Here is a 24,480-nt window from a genome sequence, read left to right as displayed (position 1 = left end):
TCCACACAAAACCTATAGGATCCATCAGGTTTGTTTACTAGGACCACAGGGGATGACCAAGCTGACTGCGACGGCTCAATGATTCCATCCACGAGCATTCTCTCCACATGGTCTTCGATGACCTTCTTCTTCAGGGGGGAGACACGATAAGCCTTGGACCGCACCGGCACTTCATCCTGCAGGAAGATGGTGTGTTTCTCCACCAACGTCTTCCCCAGTATACTGGACGTGACGGTGGGCCAGTCTCCCATGAGCTGGTGTAGCTCCTCCGGGCTGTCCGTGTCGTAGGGCGCCACTGACTCTCTCTGGACAGTGGAAGCCCAGCAACTTCTCATCTCCCCTGGTGGTAAGGCGTAGTAGAGGCGAATGCCTGGTTGGTACATGATGGAGGGAGACTTGTCCCACAAGCTGGAGTTGGGGTTCTGGCATAAGAATGGATAATAGGTGTAACCTTTACCTGATTTCAACCCATACCTCTTCTTAGCCAGATCAAGAATGGCACCGGTTTCAGAAAGGAGGTCCAGCCCAAGGATTAATGGGAACACAAGATGGCGGTCCTGCATCACATGGGTGTCGATAGTAGTTTTCATACCGTGCCAGTCGAAGCAGAGACCTATCTTTCCCACTGCTTGGTGAGCTGTTCCATCGGCTAGGACAAATTCCTGTCTCTCTGCCGGTAAGAGGGTTTCGTCGGGTAACATGATCCGCTTCCACAGACTTTCCTTAATCAGCGTGTATGAACTCCCAGTGTCCACAACGGCTTCTACTGATATTCCCTTGATGGTAACTGGGACTAACAGGATCCTGGGTTATTTCTTTTTGTAGCCCTGGTGTTGTACTACTGAAAGCTCTGCTGTTTTCTGAGACTGTTTCTTCTCCTTCTTCCCCTGTTTTTCGGTACTTGCCTTCACCCTCTGCCAGTACTCCTGGGACCCTGAGAAGTCCTTCTCCACCATGGAACCCACTTTCACCAGCTGGGTCACTGTCGTCACCGTCCCCCTCAGGCAGCCAGCCACTTTCGGGTTGAGGTTACTCAGGATGCGTCTCACTATCTCGTCCTCTGGCATGTCTCGCTTCCACTTGAGACATAGTGCACGATAATCATAAGCAAAGTCCCTGAGACATTGTTCTGGTTTCTGCACCATGGCCCTCAATCTCTCCTCTACTTCAGTCATGTAGTCAGAGGGAAGGAAAGCAGACATGAAGGCATTCTTAAATGAGACCCAGTCCTGAACTTGGCTTTTTTCAGCCTTCCACCAGCTGAGTGCTGGCCCCTTGAAGACAGAAGACAGTGCTCCTAAGAGTTCCGGGTTGGAGAGGGGTCTGAGCCCAAGGAAGTTCTCACACTCCTCGACGAAGGCAAGGACATCAGAAGTTTCAGTCGTGGCGCCGAATGTAGGAAACTCCAACTTCACGGGAGGTTTGGAGTACGACGGAGAGGAGAGTGAATGTGCACCAGGCAGACTATGGGATCTAGGGGGTGCTATGGAGCTGACATCTGTAGAAACCGCTACCGTCCTGGTTCGGTTTGCCACAGGAGTGCTTGTTGGTCTTAAGCTACCAAGCTCCTTCTTCCATTTGTCATCCCTACGTAACATACAGTTCACTGTCTCTCTTTCTAGTCTCTGTATGCTTGCCGTAGTTCCCTCGTCCACCTTGGCTAGGGCAGTGTCAAGGGAGTTCCTTAGGTGGGTCTCTCTATTCAGGGCACTGTCTACAGAATCTCTGAAATCAGTTTCCAGCTTAACCACCTGTTCCTTCAGGGAATTCACCTTCCCTTTAAGTTCCCCATAATCAGCCCTCATAGCATTCACTTGGTCTTTAAGCTGCCCAAAATCAGCCTGGGTAACATACTGTATTCCCTGTCTGTCACCAGTGACATTTGATTCAGCCTCAACCCCATCACCATCATCATCCCCCTCATCGTCATCATCATCATCATCATCATCGTCATCATCACCATCATTATCATCGTCATTTTCACCAGGTGCTTTAACTTCGTCATTTTCTATGTACAAATCACTCAACAAAGAGGATATTTCATCAGTAGGATTTCTCCTTGTGACAAAAGGTCCTGCAGTGAAATCTGGGTCAGCAAATAAAGGCATACTTTCATTCACTGGAGTAGAGGGAGCAGCAATAACTTCGGCTGTATCTACTGGGTGTTCTGCCATATTGTTCAATGTTCAATACAAAACAAACAAAACAAAATCAATTTAAATCATTCCCCGTACGGGCCACCTTATGTAACGGTCAGATATTATATATTTGACTATTACTAATTTTTAAATCACGGGTTGTGAATGATCTCTTCAGATACAATTGATTAGGCTGAGAGTAGTGCACTTCAATAAATATACAGCAAATAAACACAGCCAGAAATAAAGCACGAAAGTTTGTGTCAATTTTAACCCTTTTATCTACTCCTTAATGACAGGAAAATAATACATGCATTGCCCAAATATAGCAGATCATGAAGCGGCCGACGGTAAAGTCCGCGTCTCGCGCACGCTCGCGCGCACGCTCCTATTGTTCCAATATAGTTCCGTGTAGCGTCTCCAAACGCTCCCCAAACAGCACGAAAAAAGTAATCCAAAAGAAATCCAAAAGAAACTTAATCCACTCCAGAAGCGGTATAATCCAAAAAGCTCGGATCTCCACGGAGAAAAGAAAAGTAATCCACGCTGGATATAAACAAAATATAAACGGTCTCACCAGTCAGAAGAATGTCCCGCAGCTCTTCCCTTTAACGGTGAGTATTGACAGTTAATGTGGCCTTTGCTATGTTCCACCTATAGCTTAGAACTAGACAAATAAATAATCAAACTGGACCAGGTCTCCCGTGGACTCCCTGTCGGTTTGTTGTCTCGTTTCGGGGCCGCGAGCCGGCAGCTTCCGCACACTATATGGTGCGTCAGTCATTCCCAGACAGACCCGTCAATCAATGTCAATCAATCAATCACAATACATCAAAATGAAAGCATAAACGTTTAACCCCCCCAAACAATAACAAAATGAAACATAGACATCACAAAAGATAGGACCTTACCCTTAAAGGATGGCGTTAATTTAAGGAATATTTTAATTCATAGGCATAAACTTTTAAATGCCATTATAAAACTAAATCCTCTTTTACACATGTGTGGCAGCGCTACAAGCTTCCTACTCACTTCTAAACTCCACGAAATATACTGCTTCTAGACATATTTATCTCTGCCAATGGAGTTGGATAGATAGGTGTTATTTTGATTGATCTCCAACATTTATAAACTGATTTGCATGAAACTTTGTCATATAGGGCACAGAAGAAATGGTTAAAGGGGGGCTACAGAGTGTTGGTTCAGTAAGAGGGGCCTCCCCGTCTCTACAGCTCTTTAGTAATTAGAAAATTCATTTTTAGGTCAGGATACCAATTTTGCTGGATAAACAAGTGAAATTGTAAGTGATGAAACAAAAAAATACGAGACAATCTGATAGATGGGTTCTCTGTCCTGATTGGATGAAATTGTGACCCCACCTGAAAATATATTTTCAGCTAACTATACAGCTGCTCATTAAACAGCTGTTTAGTTGCTGACTAAACAGCAGCTGGATGAGATGTATTGGAATGTCTCCATAGGCGACCTGTGGGTTGTCATCAAACTCTGCTAGTGGCTGCTAATGGCCATGGCCATTTCAGTTTCGGTTGTACTATATAGTAAATTAATAAATACAATACTAATATACTGTATATATTAATATCATAGATGCAAAAAATCGTACTTTTCAGCAAATGTCTACCTTTTCATTTTGTCTAATTTCTGTGAGTTGTCGATTTAAAAGGCAGTTTCAGATTATCCTGACCTGCCGTGAGCAAAAGTGAACTAAGCAGTGTTGTGGGCCGTGTCAGTCTGTAAAGGGCTGTGCATCAGGCATGGCCATTTATGGGCATATTTATCCACAGACAACTTTAACTTTATACAGTAGATACAGTGTATAGGCCAAAGTGTTCTCGGGGAAACAATATTATTGTGTCTGGTAAGGTCAGAGATTTGTGATGCAGTGCCTGGTATGGCTGTCAAGGCCAATTATTTCTTGAATGGTAATCTTGGCTGTAGGTGCTGCAGTACTCTGTTGGAACTCATTTTTCAAGTTGTGAGGCCTTAATCCAGTGTATATCAACCCTGGCAAACGTCCCAATTTTGGGCCGGGGCTACTGCTGAGGTGTGCCGCGCCGTTTGAAGAAGGTTTGAAAAAATATCATTTTGAAAAAAAAACTTTTTTTTTTTTTTTTTTTACAATAATAATAATCAGGCGTGCAAACAGCCCCGAGGTGAAAAGGGTGACAACATGCTGTTTTTTTTCGGGTCAGGTGTCACACTATTGCCCTATTTGGATTCAAAACGGCTAGTGGAAGCTGAAAAGCTACAAGTTTGCATGTCTGAATAATGCAAAAACAGAAATATTTGTTTGCATTTGCTTTTTTTCTCCCTCATATGATTTCATAATAAAAAAGTGCATATCGTATCGAAGTTGTGTGCCCAATATCGTATCGTATTGTTTCATGACACCCCTAGTGTGTGTGTGTGTATATACATATAATTATATATATATATATACCGTATATCTAGGTGTGCCCTGGGATCTTTTGGCTATGCCAGGTGTGCCTTGGCACAAAAAAGGTTGATATACACTGCCTTAATCCATCAATGCAAACTCGACTATGTCTTCCCCACTACTTTGAGGCATTAGTTGTGGCATATGGTGGAACTTCCTGAAGAAGTATTTTAAATCAAAGTGAACTGCTTGATTCATGTAGTTTGCATAGTAATTGATAACTGTAAAGACTTTTACATGTGCAGTATGAGGCATCAAATGAGTGCCACATTTTTGCCAGCACTCCCGATTCTCACAGGAGTCAAACAATGTTTTACAATTTCTCCCACTGTTCTCCCGATTACTCATTTCTCCCATTAATTTCCTGATTTCATGCACAGTGCATGTGTCAACAACCCTGCCTGACGTGTGACACTCACTCAAACCCGCTCAGAATCGGAATCAACTCTGTTCTGCTTTGCTTAGTTTACTGCTGAAAAGTTAAATGCATCACCGTTCCCAAGAAGAAATAACCTTCAAAATGTCAATCCGCTTCCCCTTTTCCTCCTAAAAAATCCATACTCTTAACTGCTAGCCATGCGCGCACGCACACACACGCTAATACACACTCCTACCCTCCCACAATGTTTGTAGCTATGAATATAAGACAAATTAAGAGTCATTTTAATTTCACATTCTTCTATTTATTCTATTAATCTGCCCCCTCCCAAAACAAAACACTGGTAGTTCATTTCAGCAGGACCTTTACCACAGGTTTGTGGTACAACTTTAGTGGTGCTCCTTTGGGGAACATTATAACTAACGTGACTCCATATCCTCTTTCCCCTCCAGCGAGTTGCCCTTACAACCGCCTCGGTGGAATACAAGGAAATCGAGGGTCTATTTCGCAACACCCTGACAGGAGTGGACATTCACCAGATAGAACGGATTCAGAACAAAGCACTTTGGGAAGTCTTTCAGTGGTACGTCGTTAAAACAGAACTGAAATATCACTTGACCTGTCATATCGACGCTGTTCTTTGCTATATCTGAACTGCCATGCAAACTGTATGATAGTATTGACCACGTGCAATATAGGTTTATAATTTCTCCTCTTCTTGGATTACGAAAAGGCAAAAGGATCTGATGAAGAAGAACAATGGAGGTCAGAATGTGGTAGAGAGGAAGCTCTTCCATGGCACGGAGTCCAAACATACAGACACCATCTGCCTCCACAACTTTGACTGGAGAATTTGTGGCACACATGGTACTGCTTACGGGAAAGGTGAGTTGAGTATTTAAGTTACGTTTTATACTTGTAATTATTTAACAACATTAAACCTTGCATCCCTATTTTGGGAATGTTATTAGAAGCGGAAATGTTCAAAAAAATGTATAAATAAAAAGATATGTATACATATATTATAATAATTTTCGCTATTGTCATACAACAAAGTATATAGGGCTTACTGTAAGTGGCTATAATGTGTGGCTGCGCAGCTGCGCGGCTGTGCTATTCAGTTATATCTACAAATGAATACATTTCTAAGCAACAAATTAACATCCAACGCCACTGCAGGGGTCCTTGAGAGGGTTCCAGGGGGTCCCCAGGCAAATGACGGCATTAATTTAACTATAATTACATTTGCTTGAAAGTATTATAATGTTTGAGTCACTATGCTAATAATATGTTTCAGTATCACCACTGTGAGTCTGAGAGTAAATTTGGGGGTTTGTGACATGAAAAAGTTAAACTGTTCTACATGGTGAACCAGATAAAAAGAAGCCTTGCCGACATATCCCATTTCTTTGTTCAATCTCAGGCAGCTACTTTGCCAGGGATGCCCAATACTCCCATAACTACACCGGTGATTCCACCGTCAAGTTCATGTTCGTGTCCCGTGTGCTTGTGGGCGACTACACCGCCGGGTGTGCCCAGTACGTTCGACCTCCCTCCAAAGACGGCGGGGACACCATCTTCTACGACAGCTGCGTGAATGACGGCAGTAACCCATCCATATTTGTGGTGTTTGAGAAGCACCAGATCTACCCCGAGTATCTCATCAAGTACGAGATGAAGACGACCTCATACTTTAGTACACCTGCACCGAGACCAGCACCTGCCCCTGCGCCGGCAGCCTCATATAACACAGCATATTACCAGTATAATACACCTGCACCAAGACCAGCACCTGCACCGAGACCAGCACCTGCATCGGTAGCCTCATATAATGCATATGTACCAGCACCAGCACCTCCCCCTGCGCCAAAGAAAGGTTCTGACTGTGTCATTTGTTGAATGTGAGGTTCATCAGCCGTGTGCCATCAGATTTACACAAAGAGTATGGTAACGGAAATCATTTTATTCAACTACAAATCTTATGGATTTAACTTGTGATGATTGTTTGAAGTGTGCTATAAGCAATTCTCTTGTAGTGGGGTTTGACTGCCAGCCCTTATATCTTATGTCACATCTTATGAAATTGTATAGATATTATAGCTTTTCTCGTTTATGTTAAAATATCATAGTAGTTGTGAAGTTTGATAATCGGTCTTCCCAACCGTTAATAGTCGACTGTCATTACATGCTGCATTACACCTATACGACCACTAGAGGGAGACATCACATCATCACACCTCAGGTTAAACCCTTTCCACATGCCACCAAGTATTTTTCAGATGACTTGGCTCTGATCTTAGGAACACACACACAAATGCAATTAAAGACCTTACACGAACAGCAAACAACTAGGTCTCATGATCAACATGGGAGACACCGAGGTCATGTGGTTCAACACTAAATCTCACTAAGCAGTAACCATGGAGGATCAATCCCTAGAAAATGCGGCAGACTCTACCTGGGAAGCACAGATGGAGAAGAATGGGTGTCATGCTTTTTTCCTTCCTATTCTCTTTTACTATTCCAAGCACTGATCCAGTGTTTTTACACTACATTTATATAAAAAAGATTTATGAAGAAAAAAATGAACGTCTCTTCTCGCCCCAAAATGCACAAACGAATGGCAATGGAAATAATTGTATTGCTTTGATGGGAATTTTGTATTTAATAATGTTGTCTTGCTTGGTATGCGAGTTGTATTATTATGACTGCTAAGTATTGCAAAGAATTATATAAACACATAATTCGTGGAATACGTTTATCTAAAACATAATCATCAGGTATTATGGTTATACTAGGAAGATTTTTTTCAAAAAAGTGTACAGAAATTGTTAAAATTATGTTTTTATGTGGACACGCTCCAGTTCATTAAGTATACCTGGTTCTCACCTTAGCACCTCCTCCACCACCTTAGCACCACCCACCTGTCCTAGTCCCTCCTCCTCCTCATGCCCACACCTGTTGTGTTATGATAATGAGGGGGAGGGTATGTTTTTAGTATGTCACTAAAGTGCTGTTTCTCTATTGGCACGTTTGACCCTCAAGGTTTCAGCCTCCAGGTAGAAACTCAAAATAGTCAGAGAAGACATAAAAACACCACCAGGGGGCTTAATGAAGTTCTATCAACCTCATAGACACATGAAAAACTGCAAAACCATGGCACCACCTCTTTAACATAATAGAAATGGCAATCATTATGCCATCTCCTTCCCACTTGCCCCCACCCCTCTTCTTCCTCCCCCTCTTCTTTCTATGGAAATAACGTTGCGATGGGAACGATGTACGAAAACGAATTTCACCCACTTTTTTTACCTTGTAAACCTGGTTGTGATGTGACAATAAACCTGATTCTGATTCTGATTGTTGATTTTCATTAACCAAATGAACCCTATAGTCACAATTCCGGGCATGTCATAATAGGCAAACATTCAGTGATGTAGCAGATCTACAAAAAGCTCACAACGCGTTGCGAGCTTGTAGATTGGCTATTTCGCCAAAGAGATTTGGTGTAGAGGAAAAAAAAGGAAGGGACCAAGTATAGACCCCTACCTATGTTCAGTATAAGGAGTCTCCCATGTCTCACCAGCTCTTTATTAAACGGAAAATGCTTTTTCAGTGCTCTCTCCTGATTGGCTTAAAATGTGTCACCTACCTGAAAATGTACTATATTCTGTTTACTAAAGAGCTGGAGAGTCCCCTGTGTCCGAACAAACGCTCTGTAGCAATGATTACTATCAGAATATAGTACTTTAACCTTTTTAACAAACAAAAAAAAGATTACCAAAGAATATCACTTACCCTACCTTTAAGTAAAAGTATCAACACTGCCATGTAGAAATACTCTGTTACGAGTAAAAAGTTGGACTTTAAAATGTACTTGAGTAAAAGTACAATATTGGTATCAAAAAGTAGAAAGTACTCATTATGCAGAATTTCACAATTGTTCAAATGTATAAAAATATTTTGAAAATAGCAGATCTACAAGCTCACAATGCGTCCTATTGCGACACATTGTGATCTTGTAGATCAGCTATTTTCAAATGGCCGAAATGTATATAGGGCTGATATATGTTTTGTAATAGGCTAATAATCAAAATCTACAAACTAGTAACTGAAGTTTTCAAATAATTGTAGTGGAGTAAAATTATAATATTTGCCTCTGAGATGTAGTGGAGTATAAGTAGAAGTACTGAAAATGGGAAATACTACAGTAAAGTAAAAAATACCTCAATTTTACTAAGTACAGTACCTGAGTAAATGTACCTAGTTACTTTACACCACTGCACCTTCATACATTACCCTGATGATGACTCAAGAGCCCCCCATGCGGACAGCAGTGTAATAACAGTCTCCCAGAATAAGCATACTCATGAGTTTCGTTTTCCAATCTTCAGAACTGATACCAACATCACTTCCTCCCTATGACTCATCCAAGCGTCAAGTCACAGAATCGTAAGCGTTTGACTTCCGGTGCATGGATTTAAAAATAAAAGGCGTGAGTTACAAATCAATATTTTTACAAGTGTTCTAGAACAGTGGTTTTCAACCCTTTTCATGCCAAGGACCCCTAAATTGATATACATTTGGCCACGGACCCCCATCTGATTTTTTTTTGTGCTAGGGACCCCCAGAAGCTAAGATTTGAGCTAAAAATGTTCTCTTTAAAAAATAATCATGTTCAAAGATATGCACACATTTTCAAGATTTTTCAAAAATAGCAGATCTACAAGCTCATAGCGTGGCACTCGGTGCCGCGCTATGAGCTTGTATATCTGCTATTTTTGAATAGCCAAAGCTAAGTGGTTAAAATGATTCTGAGGCTATGTTAACTAATTTAGCTGGGGACCCCCTGGCCCTGGTACACCCCCACACCCCCCCCCCCCCCCCCCCCCAAGGACCACTGGTTAAAAACCAGTGTTCTAGAAGAGAAAGCGTTGATCCTGCAACAAATATTTTCAGCAACACACATTATTCACAATTTGACAGAAAATGTTAGGGTTAGCCCCAGCCGTAGCAGCCAGAAAAAGGTGCAAAGCTATTTGTATGTCCTTTTACACGTGTTGTTTTCATAGTAGGCTTTATTTAAACAGCAAATGAGTCTGCGTTTGTCACAGCTGCCATCAGGTAACAGCTGACTGCAAGTTGTCACATGTAACATGCTACGACTCCTGCGAGCATAACTTTATTTTATTTTTTTAAATATGGTCTGTAATGTTGGAACATATGGCCCTGTCACACTTTCAAAGTACAAAAATTATATTAATTTGTAACTTTAGGGTAAACAAAATAAGAATATTGTTGTTGACATATTCCTTGTATGATGATACTTTTTCATATTTTTTTCAGAAAGAAAAACGTATAGCCTAACAATGTCAATATTATGGAACAAAGTGTATGTTTGACTACGCCACCCTTTCGTTTGGCTGAGTTAAAGGGAACGCAAACACCATATAAGATTTCCCCAGTCAGGCTGTCAAATGAATGACAAACACAGACACAGTGTATAAAATCATAGTGCAAATCGTACTGATCTTTATGATTAAAAATAGGTTAGAAGAGCACTAGATAGAATGAATGGATCCACACACACACACACACACACACACACACACACACACACACACACACACACACACACACACACACACACACACATATCGGTCCACCGTCCCACAGGCTACAATTACTTTTATCTTGAAATAAAGTAGCGGAAGTCAAATGCTTATGCTCGTTCAGCATGACGACACTTATTTACGCTCGCTTGACACAGCTAGGTGATGAAATGCAGACATGTTCTCACCATCCGCTGGTGATGGTGGTGTAACCTATTATAACTCTATGAATTTAAACCAAACTCAGATGGCTGAGGGCGAAATAACCAAATTTATCTGTGCGAATAATGGATCGGTCAATGTTGACGAGTTGGTGGTTAATATCTCTTTGGAGGACAGCTCTCAGAACGTCAGAGAGATCATCAGGAATCGGGAGAAGTTTTCTCGGGCCGTGTTGAACGGTCAGCAGAAGGTGATCGCAAAGACAAGTCTTCGAGTCTGCAAAAACCCAAACTGTGATGGATGGGGATGTCCCCATCTACACCTGTGTAAGAAGTTCTTGGTTGGAAATTGTCCGTTTGGACAAGGACGGTAGGTTCCATTCTTCTCACATTGTTGGAACAATCCTTTTAAATTAACTAATAATTAATAGTATTTTACGGTGGTGGAAAAAGTACTCAAATCTTTTGCTTGAGTAAAAGTATCGATACCGCAATTTAGAAATATACTTAAGTATTAAAATTGAAAGTACTCGTTATGCACAATGTCCCATTTCACACGTTTTCAACTTCAAGTGTATACAATACCTATACAAATTCTTTGAACAAGCTCGCAACGCGTCTAGATCTGCTATTTTCAAATAGGGTTTAAATGTAATAACAATCTAAATCTATAATGTAACTAAAGTTGTCAAATAATTGCATTGGAGTAAAAGTACAATATTTGCCTCTGAGATGTAGTGGGGTAGAATTAGCCTTAGATAAAGACTCTCGTAGATGTATTTGATCGATTCTGACATTGTTTTATCTCTACGAGTCCCCCAGCCCCGAGTTAACATTCGGGGCACGCGGGTAAGCACCTTATATTTTGCATGTGTCCATGTTTGGAGAAGTACGGGCTTTGGAGCTGACAGTCCAGTGCAATCTAAGGGGGGGGGGGGGGGGGTACAAAAAAACAACAAAAAAGACAGAATCGATAAAAACGCATCTAGAGTCTTTATTTAAGGCTAGGGTAAAAGTATTGCAAATTAGAAATACTCAAGTAAAGTAAAAGTACCTCAAAATTGTACTTAAGTACAGTACTTGAGTAAATGTAATTAGTCACTTTCCACCACTGAAGTTTTGTCCATGCAGCAGCTGTTGGTTTAGGCCTGAGTCATGCCATGTTTTAGTGTGTAAAACGGCTGGGGCAGTGGGCCATATGTTTCTCCAAACATGTTTACAACAACTACTACTACTACTACTTCTTATAGGAGACCATGTCGGTTCGGACACGAAGTGAACTCCTTACAGAATGCTTCAGTTCTAAGAGGACAGGGCTTGGCAGATCTGACCATGAATGAACTTCGCACCTTGTTGCTCCAGAATGACCAGACACTGCTTCCGGCTGTAAGTGAGCTGCTGTAGCCCAGTGTTTCTCGACCTGTGGGGGGGGGGGGGGTCGGGTCCCCAGATGACAGTGAAGTGACAATAACATTTTTAATACCTAAAATGTTTTACCATAACAGCATCAAAAGTAATCAACAAACTATACAATAAGAACTGGTCAAACATTGGCCAAATTGTCAAATATTATAAGAAAGAGGCTAAACATTTGAAAATATTCAAACAATATTTCACAATATTTATCTGGGGGGTATCAAGAAGACTCACTCCAAAACCAACTCACCCCATTGCTAGGAAAACTCACTCCGGAAAACTCACCCCACAGGGTAGGAAAACTCACCCCCAAGATTTTCGGGGGTAGGAAAACTCACCCCAGGACCTGAGAAAACTCACTCCGGAAAACTTTTTTTAACTTTGTGAGCTTTCCATTTTCACAGAATGCTTGGGGTAAAACTTTTTCAGTCATCCACGGACTTCTTTTTTTCGCCGATTAAAGTATAGTTTTGGACCATGACGGAGGCGCGCCGACTCAGCAGACCTTGAGGCTGAGGAGTTGCGCCCGAGCGCCTCTAGGCGCGAGTGCCCGCAACGACCAGCCGATGGTCTGCTAGTCGAATCAGCGCCGTCCGAGTTATGTACCGATAGGGACAGAATAGTAAATATTTTTGGTGGGGACTGCGTTTGCCCCACTGACTGCGTTTGCCCCACTCACTGCGTTTGCCCCACTGACTGCGTTTGCCCCAACTGCCACTCAAAGTGACTACTGGCCAATCACAGTGCGTCTCCCCCGGGGTGAGTTTTCCTACCACCGGGGTGAGTGTTCCGGAGTGAGTTTTCTCAGGTCCTGGGGTGAGTTTACCCACCCCCCGGGGTGAGTGTTCCTAGCTCCGGGGTGAGTTTTCCTTTTTGAGTTGGGGTGAGTTGGTTTTGGAGTGAGTCTTCTTGTATTCATCTGGGGGGTCCCCAGTTCAAATATGATTATTATGGGTGGTCACGGCCTGAAAAGGTTGAGAACCACTTCTTACAGCGCATTGTGATGGGAGTTCTGCCATTTAGCCTATTTATATGTATTTATTTATTTTAAGTGCATAAACTGTTGGATCAACATGTAAATCAAACTGAATTTAAATTGACTGAAATTTTGATTATGCATTTAAATTTTTTATAGTTTTTGGAAAGTTTGCTGCTGGCTGTCATAATCCAGGGTCATGGGTTTAGCTCTGGTCCATAGAGTTAGAAGGTTAGAATGAACTCCTTTTAATGCTATTGACCAGAGCTAGGTTTAAATGGACTTTAAACTCAAAATTAAAGTGCAGTTATGTGCATGTTACTACAGTATATCTACTCAGACTAATTATCTTTGGACTCTTATAGCTGTGTGTGTGTGAAACTGTGAATAGAACAATACTAAATATTTGACTTACATATGTTATGTGCCCACCATTTCTCATACTTTTCTTATTAGATATGCTTCGACTACAACAATGACAGGTGCCAGAAGGGTGAAAATTGCACAAGGCTCCACATCTGTGAGAGATACCTGAAGGCTGCCTGTAACTGCCCAAAGGCGCATGATTTCTATGAGCCCCACCCATTGAAAACTCTGCAAGGTAGAGGGGTGACGAACCACATGCTTTCCTCTATGAAGTTTGTTTACATGAACAAACAGACCTTGAACTTAGAAGAGCGCCACAACAGCAAGCACAGCAAACAACAACAACAACCGCAGCGCAGAGCTGGTTCTGTTGATGATATCTTTGATGATCTCCTTGGTGCTGCTGCAGGTGCCATGGGCACCAATGATGTCCCTGGACCGCCTGGCAAGAAAAACAACAGACAAAGAGTCGTGCCACAGAAAAACTCAGAGTCAATGAAAGGTAAAGACAAAAAGCCAGCTTCTAAAGCATTAGCTGCAGGGTAAGCTATTCATTCACAAAATAATATTTTTTGTTTTGATGTTTTCTTAGATACAACTGAGATATGCATGTACTTCATCAAGGGCCACTGTATACATACCGGTGAGTAGTAATAAACAGTACTTTAAGCTACCATTATCCATATGAAAAAGGAATTATTATATTGTCTTGTGTTTCTAAAACTAATCTTCATGTTTGTTCATGGTGTTAATCTCCATTTAATTTAAAGGAACCTGTTGTAATGCTGTGGTTTTCTGCTGTTTCAGACGCAAAGTGTTTCAAAGCCCATTCCAAGCTGCCCTACAGATGGGAAGTCAGAGACGGGCGACAGTGGGTTGCTTTGGCCAACAACGAGGAGATCGAGAAAGACTACTGTGACCCTAAAAAGACATACGAGTATGTACTAGTATTAACACATAATAATAATAATAATAATAATAATAATAATAATAATAAAACCATTTATATAGCACCATGTGTCTTTCGCTTTGACGCCATGCTGTGGAAAACACGCCCATAGGCTAAGCTTTGCAGGACGTGCTGTGATTGGCTAGCGAGACACATGATGAAATTAACTTCAAACTTCGCAGACGCGCTGTGATTGGCTAGCGAGACGCATGATGAAATTAATAATAATGTAAAAAATGTAAGCACGTCACTTCGCAGGACGTACTGTGATTGGCTAGCAAGACGCATGATGAAATTAATAACTCATAAATAGCACCGCTCACTTCACACTGGGTGGGATTTCTTTGTTGTCTTGGTTTGGTAGCTGACACACTGCTCAGGCCGCAGTTTTACACTTCTACCAGTGCAGGCTCAAAACAGTTAAATGCATATTAACCACTTGAACCCCAAGCATCCATATTCTGGACGGAACATTAGCCTGGCCTGAAGCGCCTCTGGAATCGGCACCTACAGTATGCTCTCTCCTGTGTTTCATTCTCACTACTGTTGCTGCTATGACACCTGAATGTCCCTCTAGAATCAATAAAGGTTTATCTTAACCTGAGGGAGACTGTGTACTGTAGTAATACAATCATGAGCTTGTACCTGCTCCTTTGCCCTGCTAGTCAATACTTCATCAGAAATACAGTATAACGTGCATTATGTTTTTTTTTCTATAGTAGCAAAAGCACACAGAGGCCTGTGTGCTTTGACACCATGACCTGTGGACCTAACAGTGCCCGGCGTCTCTCCACCATCTCTTCTGTGCTTCAGCCTACCTTCATTCTCACCACGGAGTGGGCCTGGTACTGGGAGGACGAGTTCGGAACCTGGAACCTGTATGCCTCAGCTGTGAGTGAAAGGCCGTTAACGATACAGAAAGGACAACTTAGTCCCAGCTTCCCAATTGCTTCCCAAATATTAAGACAATTCATAATGCTTAATTTATACTTGGTTGCGTGCCGGAGTTGCACTCCCCTCAAAAAGACCTACAAGCTAACAATGCGTTGCATCGCAGTGCGTGGTGAGCTTGTAGATCGGCTATTTTCAATATGCAACACTAGTCCAGAGTGTTAACCAGTGTTTATTTCGTCGACTAAAACTATGACAAAAAAAATCGTCGACTACCTTTTTTCACTGTCTAAAACGAAATAAAAACTAAATCAAAGCTAAGGTATGATGACTAAAACTAAGACTAAATATATTGACGATTTCGTCAACAAATAAAAACTAGACTAAAATGTTATGGAGGGACGAGAGGAGAAGAGATCCAGTAGAACTAAGACAAGTATGTTTGGTTGCACTCAAGTGTTGCGCTCTGAAAATAGCAGATGCGTCGCGCTGCGACTCGTTGTGAGCTTGTAGATACAAAATATATGTATATATATACTATACTAAAATACATTTTTGTCGACTAAATCAACTGTAGATTTAGTCAACTAAAATCTTATGATATTTAGTCAACTAAAACTAGACAAAAACTAAAATATTTCAGATGACTAAAATATGACTAAAACTAAATAGAATTTTATTCAAAAGACTATGACTATAACTGAATCGGTGGTAAACATTAAACAATGGGCTTCACATGCTTTGCTTGACCTGTGTTCTAGACTGGTGGCGCACACAGAGCGGCAGCCATCGGCAGTGCAGACCTGGAGCAGAAGTTCCAGAGTGATGACAAGTCTGAGGTGGAGTTCACTGCTGGTTCACAGACGTACACGCTTAGTTTCCAAGGTAAAAATGCATTGTTCAACGTGGCTCATTTAAACTATGCCACATGTATTGAAGCCATTTCGAAGTATATACATATATTGTATTATCACTTTTCTTTCTCAGATATGATCCAAACTAATAAACAATATGGCACCAAGAGGCTGGTGAGAAGACGGCCTGTCTTTGTTTCTTCAGCTGAAGCACAAGTAAAAAAAACAAGGTAATTTGTTGAACGTTTCTAACACGAGAAACTTCATTTATATACTGAAACGAAACACATTTTTGATTGGCTTAAGAGTTGAGGAGAGGCTACAGACATGATTGTTTCTGATATTGACAAATTAGTTTTGTAAATCTACATTTCTTCAGCCAAAGGCCTGCACGGAATCAATCAAATTTCACAGCTCTGCCAGCACACTGGGACAAGTCACAGACTCCTGAAACGGGATACAAGGTATTTTATTTCATTCATACAATGGAACTTTAAACTGTAACATAGTAAGGAAAAGTACCTAAGTACCCCAAATAAGATCCACTGTCATCAAGGGCCCCTCAAATCTTAAAGGATCATATCATTTTGACCATTTCTGTCTTCACATCCGTCAATTAATACATACTTACTCTCTGCAGCTCACAGCTTCCTACTCACTTCTAAACTCCACGGAATATACTGCTTATAGACATATTTATCTCTGCCAATGGAGTTGGATAGATAGGTGTTATTTTGATTGATCTCCAACATTTATAATGAAACGTTGTCATATAGGACACAGAATAAATGGTTATGGGGGGGGGGGGGGGCTACAGAGTGTTTGTTCAGTAAAGAGGGGCCTCCCCGTCTCTCCAGCTCTTTAGTAATTAGAACATGCATTTTTAGGTCAGGATACCAATTTAAACCAACCAGGAGAGATTACTCATACAGGATGCTGGATAAGTAAGTGATGAAACAAAAAATTAAGAGACAATCTGATAGATGGGTTCTCTGTCCTGATTGGATGAAATTGTGACCCCACCTGAAAATATATTTTCTGTTGACTATACAGCTGCTCATTAAACGGCTGTTTAGTTGTTTAGTTGTTTTAGTTGTCATTTTGTCTAACTTGTGTGAGTTGTCGATTTAAAAGGCAGTTTCAGATTAACCTGACCTGCCATGAGCAAAAGTGAACTAAGCAGTGATGCCATTCACCCCTCAAATATAGCAATATTGCTAAGTGTTATGGGCCGTGTCAGTCTGTAAAGGGCTGTGCATCAGGCATGGGCATATGTATCCACACCCACAGACAACTTTAACTTTATACAGTAGATACAGTATATAGGCCAAAGTGTTCTCGGGGAAACAATATTATTGTGTCTGGTAAGGTCAGAGATTTGTGATGCAGTGCCTGGTATGGCTGTCAAGGCCAATTATTTCTTGAATGGTAATCTTGGCTGTAGGTACTGCAGTACTCTGTTGGAACTCATCTTTCAAGTTGTGAGGCCATAATCCATCAATGCAAACTCGACAATGTCTTCCCCACTACTTTGAGGCATTAGTTGTGGCATATGGTGGAGCTTCCTGAAGAAGTATTTTAAATCAAAGTGAACTGCGTGATTCATGTAGTTTGCATAGTAATTGATAACTGTAAAGACTTTTACATGTGCAGTATTAGGCATCAAATCGAGTCCCGATTGGTAATTTCATTAATTTCCTGATTTCATGCACAGTGCATGTGTCAACAACCCTGTCTGACGTGTGACGCTCACTCAAACCCGCTCAGAAGCAGAATCAACTCTGTTCTGCTTTGCTTAGTTTACTGCTGAAAGGTTAAATGGATGACAGTTCCCAAAAAGAAATAACCTTCAAACTTTCAGTCCACTTCCCCTTTTTTACCTCCTAAAAAAGATCCATACTCTTAACTCACACACACGCAAATACACACTCCTACCCTCCCACAACGTTTGTAGCTATGAATTTAAGACAAATTAAGAGTCATTTTAATTTCACCCCCCCCCCCCCCCAAACAAAAACAAAACACTGGTAGTTCATTTTAGCAGGACTTTTACCACAGGTTTGTGGTACAACTTTAGTGGTGGTCCTTTGGGGAACATTATAACTAACGTGACTCCATATCCTCTTTCCCCTCCAGCGAGTTGCCCTTACAACCGCCTCGGTGGAATACAAGGAAATCGAGGGTATATTCCGCAACACCCTGACAGGAGTGGACATTCACCAGATAGAACGGATTCAGAACAAAGCACTTTGGGAAGTCTTTCAGTGGTATGTCCTTAAAACAGAACTGAAATATCACTTGACCTGTCATATCGACGGGACGCTGTTCTTTGCTATTTATATATCTGAACTGCCATGCAAACGGCATGATATTATTGACCACATGCTTTATAGGTTTATGATTTCTCCTCTTGTTCGATTACGAAAAGGCAAAAGGATCTGATGAAGAAGAACAATGGAGGTCAGAATGTGGCAGAGAGGAAGCTCTTCCATGGCACAGACTCCAAACATACAGACACCATCTGCCTCAACAACTTTGACTGGAGAATTTGTGGCACACATGGTACTGCTTACGGTAAAGGTGAGTTGAGTGTTCAAGTTCCTTTTTATACTTGTAATTATTTAACAACATTAAACCTTGCATCCATATTTTGGGAATGTTATTAGAAGCGAAAAAATGTATAAATAAAAAGATATGTATACATATATACAATAATAATTTCCGCTATTGTCATACAACAAAGTATATAGGGCTTACTGTAAGTGGCTAATGCGCGGCTGTGCTATTCAGTTATACCTACAAATGAATACATTTCTAAGCAATGAATTAAACTCAAAGTGGGGTCCAACGACACTGCAGGGGTCCTTGAGGGGGTTCCAGGGGGTCCCCAGGCAAATGACGGCATTAATTTAACTATAATTACATTTGCTTGAAAGTATTATAATGTTTGAGTCACTATGCTAATAATATGTTTCAGTATCACCACTGTGAGTCTGAGAGTAAATTTGGGGGTTTGTGACATGAAAAAGTTAAAGTGTTCTACATGGTGAACCAGAAAAAAAGAAGCCCTGCCAACTTCTCCCATTTCTTTGTTCAATCTCAGGCAGTTACTTTGCCAGGGATGCCAAATACTCCCATAACTACACCGGCGAGTCCACCGTCAAGTTCATGTTCGTGTCCCGCGTGCTGGTGGGCGACTACACCGCGGGGTGTTCCCAGTACGTTCGACCTCCCTCCAAAGACGGCGGGGACACCATCTTCTACGACAGCTGCGTGGATAACGGCAGTAACCCGTCCATATTTGTGGTGTTTGAGAAGCACCAGATCTACCCAGAGTATCTCATCAAGTACGAGATGAAGACGACCTCGTACTCGCTGCTGTATAACACAGCGCCGGCAGCCACCTCTAACACAGCAGCAGCAGCATCTGCACAGTATAGTACACCTGCACCGAAACCAGCGCCTGCCCCGAGACCAGCACCTGCATTGGTAGCCCCATTGGCCGCATTACAGCAGTTAAATTCACCTGCACTGAGACCAACACCTACATTGGTAGCCTCATTGGCCGCCTTACAGCAGTTAAATTCACCTGCACTGAGACCAACACCTACATTGGTAGCCTCATTGGCCGCATTACAGCAGTTAAATTCACCTGCACTGAGACCAACACCTACATTGGTAGCCCCATTGGCCGCATTACAGCAGTTAAATTCACCTGCACTGAGACCAGCACCTGCCACTGCCACTGCCCCGGCAGCCACGTCTAACACAGCAGCAGCATCTGTGCAGTATAGTACACCTGCACCGAAACCAGTGCCTGCCCCGAGAGCAGCACCTGCACAGAGACCAGCACCTGCATCGGTAGCCTCATATGACGCATATGTACAGCAGTTAATTTCACCTGCCCCGGAACCAGCACCTGTACAGAGACCAGCACCTGTACTGAGACGACGAACACCTGCCACTGCCCCTGCCCCTGCCGCCACGTCTAACACAGCAGCAGCATCTGTACAGTATAGTACACCTGCACCGAAACCAGCACCTGCCCCGAAACCAGCACCTGCCCCTGCTCCTGCCGCTACGTATAACACAGCATCAGCATATGTACAGCAGCTTAGTACACCTGCCCCGAGACCAGCACCTCCCCCTGCGCCAGCAGCCTCCTATCACACAGCATATTACCCCTATAGTAAACCTGTCATCTTTGAGCCGGCTGCTGCCCCGCGACCTGCACCGTCACCTGCCCCGGCTGTTAGATCATCTTATTCCCCCCCAAGCCAGAAGCCAAAGAAAAAGTCTGACTGTGTCATTTGTTGAATGTGAGGTTCATCAGCCGTGTGGCATCAGATTTACACAAAGAGTATGGTAACGGAAATCATTTTATTCAACTAAGAATCTTAAGGATTTAACTTGCGATGATCGTTTGAAGTGTGCTGTAAGCAATTCTCTTGTAGTGGGGTTTGACTGCCTGAAATTATGATATATGAAATGATATTATATTGTTTATGTTGAAATATTGTAGTAGTTGTGAAGTTTGATAATCGGACTTCCCAACCGTTAACATGCTGCATTACACCTATATGACCACTAGAGTGAGACATCGCATCATCACACCTCAGGTTAAACCCTTTCCACATGCCACCAAGTATTTTTCAGATGACTTGGCTCTGATCTTAGGAACACACACAAATGCAATTAATGACCTTACACGAACAGCAAACAACTAGGTCTCATGATCAACATGGGAGAGACCTCCCATGTTGAGGTCCTGTGGTTCAACACTAAATCTCACTAAGCAGTAACCATCGAGAATCAATCCCTCGAAAATGTGTCAGTCTACTTGGGAGGCACAGATGGAGAAGAATGGGTGTCATGCTTTTTGCCTTTCTATTCCCTTTTACTATTCCAAGCACTGATCCAGTGTTTTTACAATACATTCATTTATATAAAGAAGATTTATGAAGAAAAAGATGAATGTCTCTTGTTGTTCTCGCTCCAAAATGCACAAACAAATGGCAATGGAAATAATTTTATTACTTAGAATTTTAATTTAATAATGTTGTCTTGTTTGATATGCGAGTTGTATTATTATGACGGTTAAGTATTACAAAGAATTATAAACACATCATTTGTGCAATATGTTTATCAGTGATGTAAATTGTCATAAACTTAAAGGACGACTTCACCCATTTTCAACCTGTCTTCATATAATTGGTCCTCACTAATGCTCATTTATAACCTGGCACCATTTTTGTCTACTCAGTCTGTGTCTCAGAGGAGAGATGTGGACAGTTCAGAAACCCGCCTACCAGTGACATCATCGATGGGGAATCCAAGCTATTAGAAACTACAGGCTTTCTATTTCTGGAAAGTTGGCATGCTGTAAAGGAAGCTATTGTTCTTGCGTTAATAAAAAAAACTGGTTCCTGAAGTGTCCACAGCCCTCCTATGAGACACAGACTCGGTAGAAAAAATTACACAATTTTATCAGGAGCATTAGTGAGGATCTATTATATGAAGATCGGTTGAAAATGGGTGAAGTCGTCCAGTTTCTCAAGTTCTGTCAAATACTACTATTAAGGTCTTTTATAACTATTAACATAATAGAAATAACAATCATTAGGCCATTGTTGTTTGTCATTAACCAAATGAACCCTATTGTCACAATTTTGGGCATGTCATAATGGGCAAACATACAGTGATGTTGCAGATCTACAACAAGCTCACAACGCGTTGCGAGCTTGTAGATTGGCTATTTCGGCAAAGAGATTTGGTGTAGAAGAGGGGGGAAAAGGAAGGGACCAAGTATAGACCCCTATAGGGGACCCCGGACAACAAAGTATATACAAAGTTAATGGTTTGTAACAAGCATTTGCTTGGCTGAATGTTTTTCCAACTGTCTTGTCTTGCCTTCAGACACTCCTCTGTTGCTGTGTGACTCACTTTGCTTTGAACACATCTATACTACAATTGGCATGCAGGCGCATGCGCGAGGTGTAACTGGTCGCGCTGGTTTGACTGGTTTGACTCAGGTTTGACTTCGTCAGGTTTGACTTCGTCTTTCACCGCTGTTGCCAGATTGTGCGCGAGCAACAAGCAACCAGCTTCATGAAAAAACACAAAGCTGCGCACTGCGCATGCGTCGACGCACTTTCTCTAACCAATTACACCCACTTCACGCTTACAACACCTGGACATGGCAACCCAACCTCACTCTCCGAGTTTGTAAGAGCAAACCTGTAGTTAGTTCAGAGATCCATTTACTAATTAGGGCCTAGTTCAGGCACGCCGATTTATGTGCGCGGCCATGGGGGCTCAACTCGAACTGCAATAGCCCCGCCCCCTCAGCCGCGACCGAAAAAAAGTGTGTTTCTCTGTCTGGGTTATTGTTCTAGGTGTCAACGGCGCGTTAACACCTATCTGCGCCCCGCTATAGTAATGGTAATGGTAATGGTACTGTAAGTTTGAGCCTGACATCTGAGATTCATGAGGGAGCTGAACAATTGAGCGTGGGGGCGCTGGCCCCGAAGCCCCCCCCCCCCTATCGGCATCCCTGGCCTAGTTACTTTACACCACTGCACCTTCACATTACCCTGATGATGACTCAAGAGCCCCCCATGCGGACAGCAGTGTAATAACAGTCTCCCAGAATAAGCATACTCATGAGTTTCTTTTTCCAATCATCAGAACTGATACCAAATACTTCCTCCCTATGACTCCTCCAAGCGTCAAGCCCCAGTGTTAGTCAAGCTACCGAATCGTAAGCGTTTGACTTCAGGTGCATGGATTTCAAAATAAAAGGCATGAATTACAAATTAATATTTTTACAAGTGTTCTGGAACAGTGGTTTTCAACCTTTTTCATGCCAAGGACCCCTAAATTGATATACATCAACCCCCATCTGAAAATGTTTTGTGCCAGGGACCCCCAGAAGCTAAGATTTGAGCTAAAAATGTTCTCTTTAAATATTCAAAGATATGCACACATTTTCAAGATTTTTCAAAAATAGCAGATCTACAAGCTCATAGCGCAACACTCGGTGCCGCGCTATGAGCTTGTATATCTGCTATTTTTGAATAGCCAAAGCTAAGTGGTTAAAATGATTCTGAGGCTATGTTAACCAATTTTGCTGGGGACCCCCTGGCCCTGGTACCCCCCCAAGGACCACTGGTGGTCCCCGGACCACTGGTTGAAAACCACTGTTCTAGAAGAAAAAGCGTTGATCCTGCAACAAATATTTCAGCAACACACATTATTCACAATTTGGTAGAAAATGTTGTCAAATAAGGAGTAAAGCTCGAGCCCCAGCCGTAGCAGCCAGAAAAAGGTGCAAAGCCATTTTTATGTCTTTTTACACGTGTTGTTTTCATAGTAGGCTTTATTTAAACAGCAAATGAGTCTGCGTTTGTCACAGCTGCCATCAGGTAACAGTTGACTGCAATTTACCACATTACACCAGTCCTTGCGGCCCTTCATTGGTTACCTGTGAGTTTTAGAATTGACTTTAAGATTTTACTGCTTGTTTTTAAGGCCCTAAATGGTCAGGCTCCTGTGTATATATGCAGGGACGCCGACTTTTGTGCGCGACCATGGGGGCTGAACTTGACCTAGACCAGTCACATTAGGACGGTTTACACATCAAACTACAGAGCAGGTTTACAAGGGCTGGGTGAGGTTGTTACATTCCATCATTCCTGCGCTATTGTTCTATAGGTGTTAACGGCCGGCTCGTTGAATGCGTCTCTCTCGCGGCCGGCCGTCGCGGGCAACATTTGAATTTGAATGGAATTAAATTGGACACACTGAAATGCTGAGGGGGCTCATCATTTGACCGTGGGGGCTCTAGCCCCGGCGCCCCCACGTCATCGGCGCCCCTGTATATATGTGATCTTCTAACTCCTTATAGGCCAGGCCGCTGCCTGAGATCATCCAGCAGGGCCTTGTTGACTGTACCAAAGTCTTGTCTTGTCACAAAGGGCGACCGGGCTTTTGCCGTTCGGGCCCCTCAGCTGTGGAACTCATTGCCTGGGAATCTCAGGCAGGCAAACTCAGTGTCCTCTTTTAAATCTCTTCTAAAAACTCACCTCTATTGCACAGCTTTTTCTTAGAGTATGAACTGTTGTACTATTTATGCAATTTAATGTCGGATTTGTACATTTGTAAAATTGAACTGTTGTTATTGTAAAGCACGTTGTAACTTGTTTTTGAAAGGCGCTATATAAATAAAGTTATTAATTAAAAGTTGTCACATGTAACATGCTACGACTCCTGTGAGCATAA

At 42.2% G+C, this 24,480-nt stretch overlaps 1 protein-coding gene across 1 annotated transcript in view; it reads left to right on the top strand.

The window, feature by feature from the left end:
* LOC308079603 (uncharacterized protein) overlaps positions 1–22,146 on the top strand; it is a 35,353-nt gene extending 13,207 nt beyond the window's left edge. The window contains exons 10-25 of the mRNA XM_080421153.1: positions 5,428–5,558; positions 5,709–5,860; positions 6,399–6,860; positions 10,764–11,118; positions 11,999–12,134; positions 13,597–14,008; positions 14,099–14,149; positions 14,314–14,443; positions 15,175–15,346; positions 16,108–16,231; positions 16,334–16,430; positions 16,580–16,664; positions 18,337–18,467; positions 18,629–18,780; positions 19,304–21,296; positions 21,948–22,146. Of these exons, the coding sequence (XP_080277279.1) occupies positions 5,428–5,558; positions 5,709–5,860; positions 6,399–6,860; positions 10,764–11,118; positions 11,999–12,134; positions 13,597–14,008; positions 14,099–14,149; positions 14,314–14,443; positions 15,175–15,346; positions 16,108–16,231; positions 16,334–16,430; positions 16,580–16,664; positions 18,337–18,467; positions 18,629–18,780; positions 19,304–20,517 (3,804 nt within the window). The 3' untranslated portion in view covers positions 20,518–21,296; positions 21,948–22,146. The remainder of the gene's footprint in view (positions 1–5,427; positions 5,559–5,708; positions 5,861–6,398; positions 6,861–10,763; positions 11,119–11,998; positions 12,135–13,596; positions 14,009–14,098; positions 14,150–14,313; positions 14,444–15,174; positions 15,347–16,107; positions 16,232–16,333; positions 16,431–16,579; positions 16,665–18,336; positions 18,468–18,628; positions 18,781–19,303; positions 21,297–21,947) is intronic.
* The last annotated feature ends 2,334 nt before the right edge of the window (positions 22,147–24,480 follow it).

This window comes from Gymnoscopelus braueri (genome assembly GCF_963280865.1).
Source record: "Gymnoscopelus braueri genome assembly, chromosome: 23".
In the NCBI taxonomy this organism is placed as follows: domain Eukaryota; kingdom Metazoa; phylum Chordata; class Actinopteri; order Myctophiformes; family Myctophidae; genus Gymnoscopelus; species Gymnoscopelus braueri.
The sequence above is the reverse complement of the archived record's forward strand: the minus strand, read 5'-3'. Positions and strand labels throughout refer to the sequence as shown.